This window comes from Otolemur garnettii, unplaced genomic scaffold (genome assembly GCF_000181295.1).
Source record: "Otolemur garnettii isolate 467f Iridium unplaced genomic scaffold, OtoGar3 scaffold00035, whole genome shotgun sequence".
NCBI lineage: Eukaryota > Metazoa > Chordata > Mammalia > Primates > Galagidae > Otolemur > Otolemur garnettii.
In genome coordinates, this window is record NW_003852430.1 from 5,341,994 (window position 1) to 5,350,635 (window position 8,642).

The window sequence follows — 8,642 nt, forward strand, 5'->3', positions numbered from 1 at the left end:
GTCCCTTACCCTGCTGATGGGTTAGCAACTGGGAGCAGTTAGCAGGGTCCACTGGGATCTCAGTTCTCTCATGGGACTAATACTGGTATCTCTCACAGAGGTTAGCACAGGTTAAATGCATAGAATAGCACCTTATATGTATTAAATACTCATAGATGCTAGCTATAATTTTATGGGTATTAAGCAAAGGAAACAGGATTTAGAAAAATCTGAAGATGTCATATATAGGGCAGTATAGGGAGCTATAAATTCCTTTCCTCGATAATGGTCACACATACGACAACACATGGTTCCACGGCTTTCCTTGTTTAATTTGCATGAGTAAAAGTATATTTGCAAACTCTGACCAGATAAATATGTTTTCCTTTCCTTTCCCATCGTGGAAATTTCAAAATGATTCAGGTCTCACACACACTTAATGTTTCTTAGCCTCCCCTAGACTCTCTCATTCAGTCTAAGTAATGCTGTCATGGGTTGGCAGCACTGCTGAACCATCCCAAAGTACACTGAGCATCTTTTTAATCATGATATTCCTGGAACAATTTGGACATTGAATTTTTTTATATCACTTGAAAATGAGGGAAGTAAAAAGAGTAAGTGGAAATGCTCCTTAGTGGACATTAGTAAAACCTAGTGATTGCCCTCCAGAAGTCACGTCCCTTTGATGAGAAAGCCATCCACACGTTTGTTGTGCTCAGTGGAACGCTGTTGGAGTGTTGGCATTTTCAGAATGTCCCCAATCATGTTAGAGCCATTCGGATCTTCACGTCTCTTCCTCTATTGCATATGTAACTAAAAATAAATAATATGAACGTCTCCCTCCTCCACGGCCCACCTTGCTCAGTGGCGAAGCTGAATCTAGTAGTCTGCTTCACAGAGACCATTACCATCCACTGAGTATTTAGAATTATGTTAGCACTGTTTTCCCAGCACTTTGCAGTTCATTTAGAGGTCAGTCCTCAGTTCACACTCTGACCTGCGTTCTGCAAGGGACCATTTATGTCTATGATATTGAACAATTAAGTTCACAAGCTCATCCTAGAAAAAGTGCTACCTACATACCTACATACTCATTGCTACAGTCACCTTCAGAGTCCTCCCCTTGACCATCTGGTGACCACAGTGATATTCAGCAGTGGAGTATGCAGCACTTTTTCTAGGATGAGCTTGCAAACTTAACTGTCTGACCTCAGACACTCCAAAATGTGCATGTATAGAAAGCAATCCAAAACTTTTCAAACCCATGGAAGGGCGTTTAGGTTCTGTTGTGATGGTAGATTGACTTTCAGATTGTTTATTTAATTATAATAGAGAATTTATATTCAAATACAAAGACAGAGGAAACATCTGAATTATACTTTGATATTCGTTTAGTTTCCTTAAGTTTGGTGATTTTTGTTTGTTGGAGTGTCAGAGGTGGCTTTTGAATTCCTATATTAGTTGTGCCGTGATTTATTGAAGTTAAACATAAATGCACTGAGAACTTATATTTTATTAACTTTATTGACTTCACTGGTTACAAAGCTCCCCTTTCTTCTTTTTATTTATTTATTTATTTATTTTTTATTGTTACAGTTTGCCCAGGGCTGGTATATGGGGCTGACACCCCACTCATTGAGCCACAGGCACCACCCACAAAGCTCCCCTTTCCTCTTTTTATTTATTTATTTATTTTTTATTGTTACAGTTTGGCCAGGGCTGGTATATGGGGCCGACACCCCACTCATCGAGCCACAGGCACCACCCACAAAGCTCCCCTTTCAATGTTGTATTTCTTAGATACTGAGTTTTTCATAATTTGACTTGCTTAGGACATTGTGTTTCAAACTATGGGGGTTATATCTCACTTGTATAGGACTACAGGGCAGAAAATTAGGCGTGGAGGGCCAGGTCAGGGACTTAGTCAAATGAAAAAAGCCACAAATAAAAAGCAAATTAATGCGCTTTGGCCACCACTTTCAAAAAAGAAATAGAGTAGATAGAATAAAGTAAGAGAATGCATTGTGTGTAGTAAGATTAAATAAGTTTCATGAAATTCGTAATTGCATATGTGTGTGTTTTATGGATCCAAATGTGTTTTTTACTATAAGCTGCATTCCAAAAAAAAAAAAAAGATCGAAAGCCATTGGCTTGATTACATATCTTGAGTGTAACCGTGGCTGGGGTGACATTTTATCCCAACCCCTGAAACTATCCAAGTAATTAATGAAATGCTCTTTTAGAAAATAAATAAAGGGGCGGGGGAGATAACAACATGGTAATTTTTTTACTAGTTATTAGGAACTGGTAGGATTTAACATATAGCCATATTCATAATATTCCTTCTGAATCTGCGAATTGGCTGCTAACATAAACATTAAATCTCCTGTTTATGAATGTTCTAACAGAGTATTAACCTGAAATCTATTGAAAAGTAGACATTTTAGGCTCGGCGCCTGTGGCTCAAGCGGCTAAGGTGCCAGCCACATACACCTAAGGTGGCGAGTTCAAATCCCCAGCCCAGGCCCGCCAAACAACAATGATGACTGCAACCAAAAAATGGCCGGGCGTTGTGGTGGGCGCCTGTAGTCCCAGCTACTTGGGAGGCTGAGGCAGGAGACTGGCTTGAGCCCAGGAGTTGGAGGTTGCTGTGAGCTGTGATGCCATGGCACTCTACCCAGGGGGACAGCTGGAGGCTCTGTCTCAAAAAAAAAAAAAAAAGAAAGAAAGAAAAGTAGACGTTTTAAATAAAGTCTGATTATGTCCACACCTGGTTGGTCTTGGGCAAACTGTGTGTTTGTGAAGAAACTTGAAGATTTGCTCCTTAACCAAATTATACCAGCAGAAGAAAAGTTTAATACCCCTAAAGATAATATGTATAATAACTGTTTTGTAAACTAACTTGGATTTTGTTTTTTCAACTTTTTGCTGTGGTAAAAGACACATAACCTAAAATTTTCCATCTTAGCCATTTTTAAGTGTGGAGTTCAGTGGCATTAGGTACATCCAAATCCTTATGCAATCCTTATCCAATCCTTATCACCATCCAGCTCCAGGATCCCTTTTATCTTGCAAAACTGAAGCTCTATACCCACTAAATAATAACTTCCCATTCTCCTCAACCCTCAGCCCCTGGCAAGCATCATTCCCTTTCTCTTTCTGTGAATTGGGCTACTCTAGGTACCTCATACAAGTGGAATCAGAAGGTCTTTGTACTTTTGAAGCTGGCTTATTTCAGTTAGCGTGATGTCATGAAGTTCACCCATTTTGTAGCCTGTATCTGAATTTCTTTTCTTACAGGCTGAATAATATTACGTGATATGTGCATACCCCATTTTGCTTATTTTTTCATGTATCGACCGTCACTTGGGTTGCTTCCCCCTTACAGCTATTGTGAATAATGCTGCCATGAACATGGATAGATAAGTATTTCTTTGAGAGCCTGCTTTCAATTCTTTTCAGTATACACCCAGAAGTGCAATGACTGGGTCGTCTGGTAATTATATTTTTAATTTTTTGAGGAACTACTATAATGCTTTATATCCGTGGTATCATTATTTTACATTACACAAACAGTGCGTATGGGTTCCAATTTCTCCATATTCTTATCAACACTTGTAATTTTGGGAATCTGAGGCAAGAAGATCTCTTAAGCTCAGGAGTTTGAGGTGGTTGTGCCTATGATGATGTAATGGCACTCTACCCAGAGTGAGACTCTGTCTCAAAAAAATAATAACAGTTATACTTCTGCTTCAGGATTCCTATGGGCTATATAAAATGTGGCTCCCAACTCACAAGAAAGCAAGTCACAAAAATTAGAAAACTTAAGTCTTGTATTTCATCAGAGCAGAATTTATTCACAAAAATAAAAGATGGAGATGAGACTGCAAATACAAGTTTCTTTGTGGCTCGTTTATTAGCCAAGCAAGGAAAGCCATTTACTCAGAGTAAGAGTTAATTAAATCCTGCTTGACTGCAGTAGTTGAAGGCTTGTGTTCAGAAAAAATAAATTGACTTTGGACTGTTAGCCTTTCAGCAAAAACAGTTGCTCAAAGATTTGGGAATATTGATAGCAACACAATAATCAAAGAACAAGGCAAGTAACTTTGGGGTTTTCTTGTTCCTAGATCAGTCAATGGAGGTTACTGTTCAGTTGTTTTTATTTGAGGAACAAATTCTGACTTTAGCATGACTGAGAAATCAACCTTTATAAATACTCTTTATGAAACAACTGTGGGGAAAAGTATTTTCAAAGAAATTGAGGAAAGACTAATTTACTATAACCTGAAGTGGAATCTCCAAAGATGTGTCACAACTGATGGTGGTTAAATATGTGTGTAGCAGAAAAAGGCTTAGATTAATTTACAGAGCTTATGAAAACATAAGGTTTAAAGCCTTTAGTTATTCACTTTATTATCTATCAGCAGATAATTTGTAGGAAATATTTGTATTTGTATCATTTGTATTTTTTAAAAAGTATTGAGATATAATTCATATACCATGTAATTCACTCATTTAAAGTGTCTAACTCAGTGGTTTTTGTATATTCACAAGATTTTCCAATTATTACTGTAATTCAATTTTTTAAACAGGTTTGTCCCCTCTGAAAGAAACGTGTAAAGATGGAAGAACTTTGGGCTATTTAATTTTCTGAAAGCTTATTGCATCATGGAATATAAACACCCTTACGAGGAAATTGGAAGATTTTGAATCAAGTGGAAATGTATACTGAATTGGCCAGTGGAAGAAAGAACAATAGGAAGCATTTAGTGAAAGTAGTTTACCTGTCTAGTACCATTGTGAAACATATAGTTGTAAATATATTATTTGTCTTTTGTTTTGTTTTTAAGGGAAAACATTAACTTTTGGGCCACGTGCAGAATAGCATCATCTACATGGACATTCCTTCCTCCTACGATTTCAGAAAACCTTTGATAACGAATTGAGAAAATGCAGAAGATCTTTCCAACAGATGAAATTGCCAATTCTCAAGCTTTTAGAAAAGGAAAGAGGAAAAGGACAGAGACAACGGACTCAGAAAATGCAAATAATGACATGGATAAAGGACAGGTTGGTTTTTTGGTTTTTTTTTTTTTTTTGGTGCCTTGATTCAGTTTAATTATCTATTTTAATCATAATTCCATGATTCCTTTTATAATTTATTAGTACTTTCCCCTCCTCTGTTATTTCATTCTTCCTTTTAATTCTCCATTCAATTGAGGGAATATGATTTCATGTTCTATTTTTAGTGTTGGACAGGTTAGGTTAGAATCATAACATACTCAACAGACAATTCACCTGCTTCTCTGTAACTCTGACCAAATATGCTATTGTTCAAACGTTCCTTGATATTCTGGGAATTTAAAGATCAGCAAATTGTCAGAAACTATTTCTTCCTTGCCAAGAATATTGGAAAGATTAGAACACTTCTTTTTTAAGACTTACTGTTTTTCTTCCTAGATCCCAGTTTCTGGCCCATTCTCGTCACTAGTCTGGTCAAACCCCTCACTTATTTCTATGTATTCATTTGTTCGTTTTTCATCTGAATTTCCCACTCCCATTCACTACCTATTCTTTTTCTTTTGTTTTTTTTTTTTTTTTGTTTGTTTGTTTGGTTTTTTTGGCTTTGCTTTGCTTTGTATGTTTTTGGAGACAGAGTCTCACTCTGGGGCCCTTGGTAGTGTGCCACATGGCATCATAGCTCACAGCAACTCACACTCTTGGATTCAGGTGATCCTCTTGCCTCAGTCTCCAAGAAGCTGGGACTATAGGTATGCACCACAATGCCCAGCTAGTTTTTAGTAGAGACATGGTCTCACTCTTTCTCAGGCTGGTCTCAAACTCTTAAGCCCAAGCAATCCAACTGCTTTGGTCTCCCAAAGTGCTAGGATTACAGGCGTGAGCCACCCTGCCTGGCCTGACTACCTGCACTTTGAACAACTGGTCAGTGTGTTCATCATGTGCTCTTTCATTTGTGAATTTTTTTTTTTTTTTTTGAGACGGAGCCTCAAGCTATCCCCCTGGGTAGAGTGCCATGGCATCACACTCACAGCAACCTCCAACTCCTGGGCTCAAGCGAGTCTCCTGCCTCCACCTCCCAAGTAGCTGGGACCACAGGCGCCCACCACAATGCCTGGCCATTTTTTGGTTGCAGCTGTCATTGTTGTTTGGCGGGCCTGGGCTGGGGATTCGAACCCGCCACCTTAGGTGTATGTGGCTGGCGCCTTAGCCACTTGAGCCACAGGCGCCGAGCCTCATTTGTGTATTTTTGTAATACACATATTTGTGTGACTTTGTAAATGTCTATGTAGAGTTTATGTTCATGTCTTCTTATTTATTTGAATAATTATATTATTTTGCTTTAAAATATTTTTTTTTTTTTGAGACAGAGCCTCAAGCTGTCCCCCTGGGTAGAGTGCTGTGGCATTACAGCACACAGCAACCTCCAACTCCTGGGCTCAAGTGATTCTCTTGCCTTTGCCTCCCAAGTAGCTGGGACCACAGGTGCCCGCTACAACGCCCGGCTGTTTTTGGTTGCAGCCGTCATTGTTGTTTGGTGGGCCTAGGCTGGATTCAAACCCGCCACCTTAGGTGTATATGGCTGGCGCCTTAGCCGCTTGAGCCACAGGCGCCGGGCCTAAATTTTTTTTTAAAGTAAACAGTGAAAACTCTCCCTCACATCCCTGTCTCCCAACCGCTTTGTGTCTTCCCCACCCCTCACTACTAGTAACCTCATTTATTGCTTTCTTTTTTTTCTTTTTTTGCAGTTTTTGGCCAGGGCTGGGTTTGAACCCACCACCTCTGGCATACGGGACCAGCGCCCTACTCCTTTGAGCCACAGGCGCCGCCACATTGCTTTCTTGTTTACCCTTCCAGTGTTCAAATAAAGCACGTATGAATAGACGTACTTATCCCCCTTTTGGCACAAACTTAACTTATTGTATATTATGCCTTGAACTTTCTCTTTTTATTTAATATATTTTCAAGATCTTTCCATCATATTGAGAGCTTTCTCTTTTTTACAGCTCCGTGGTATTGCACCATATACATGCACTATCCTTTATTTAACTGGTTCACTATGAAGGTTGTGAGTTGTTTCTAATTTTTTTTTTTCCCTAGAGACAGTAAAGTCTCATTTTATCGCCCTCAGTAAAGTACTGTGATGTCGCAGCTCACAGCAACCTCCAGCTTCTGGGCATAGGCGACTTTCCTGCCTCAGTCTCCCAAGTAGCTGGGACTATAGGCGCCTACCGTGCCACAATGCCCAGCTATTTTTTGTTGCAGTTTGGCCGGGGCTGGGTCCGAACCCTCCACCCTCAGTATATGGGGCTGACACCCTACTCACTGAGCCGTAGGCACTGCCCCTATTTCTGATTTTTCAATCAGCATTGTTTTTTAATTACATTTTATTATGTATATTTTAGGTATACAACATGATGTTATGAGATTCAAATAGAGAGTAAGATGGTTACTATAGTGAAGCAAATTGACATATCCATCATTTCACATAATTTACTCACTTTTTAAAATTTTTGTGGCGAGAGAAACTAAGAAGTACTCATTTAGCATGAATCCCACATATAGTACAATTTTATTAATTATAGTCCTCATGTGCATTAGACTTCTAGACCTGTTCATTCTACATCTCTGCTACTTTCTATCCTTTGATTTACATTCCCCCAGGTAACCACCGTTTTCTTCTTTATCTCTATTTGAGATGGGATTTTTTTTTTAGATTCAAGATATAAGTGCGAGCATGTAATATCTTTCCTTGGGTGTTTGGCTTATTCAACGAACATAGTATCCTCTAGTCTTAGCTACATTGTGGCAAACAAGAAAATCTCATTCTTTTAGGACTGAATACTGTTACACACACACACACACACACACACACACACACCCCATAGTTTCCTTACCCATTGTCCATTGACAGACACCTTGGTTGTTTTCGTATATCAGCACTGCTTGTAACATCTGCCTATATTGTTAGGTACACATCTGATCCTTTGCATCTAACTACTGCATAGCGCCATGTTTCATTATCTTTTCCTGCTCTGATGAATAATCAGATTGGCTCCAGCATCTTGCTACCACAATGACAAAATAAATATTCTCATATGTGTCCCTATCAGAAACAGTGTGAGAATTTCCCTGGGATAAATACATAGGAAGGTCATTTATGGCTTACAAGTTATGTGTTTATTTCCAGTCCACTTGACTAGATATTATAAGGCTGTTTTCCAGAATGTTCATATCAGTCTTCATGCCCACAAACAGTGCATAAGGGGCTTCTATATTTGTACTTCCCTATGACCACTTAGCATTAATATCTATATTTTTAATTTTTGCCAGATTGATAAGGAAAAACAATATCTCACTGCTTTAATCTAGTGGTGCAGGTCTTGGGGAGAGAGGAGCTCAGGGGATGTTTGACGGGTAAAATCATCGCATGCTTGTGAGGGCAGTATTCTGGCTTCTTTAGAAAAAGCCTGATAGGGGTGGCGCATGTGGCTCAAAAGGGAAGGGCACCGGTCCCATATGCCAGAGGTGGTGGGTTCAAACCCAGCCTCGGCCAAACACCACAAATAAATAAATAAAATATTAAAAAAAAAAGTAAATAGCATTTTAAGCCATAATGTCTCAAAATAGATGCTCTATTTATC

The 8,642-nt window shown here is 39.0% G+C and overlaps 1 protein-coding gene across 1 annotated transcript in view; it reads left to right on the forward strand.

Annotated features, from left to right (window-relative positions):
- Positions 1 to 8,642, forward strand: part of BEND6 (BEN domain containing 6) — a 47,417-nt gene that overhangs the window by 11,642 nt on the left and 27,133 nt on the right. The window contains exon 2 of the mRNA XM_003789662.1: positions 4,830 to 5,049. Coding sequence (XP_003789710.1) covers positions 4,930 to 5,049 — 120 coding nt within the window. The 5' untranslated portion in view covers positions 4,830 to 4,929. The remainder of the gene's footprint in view (positions 1 to 4,829; positions 5,050 to 8,642) is intronic.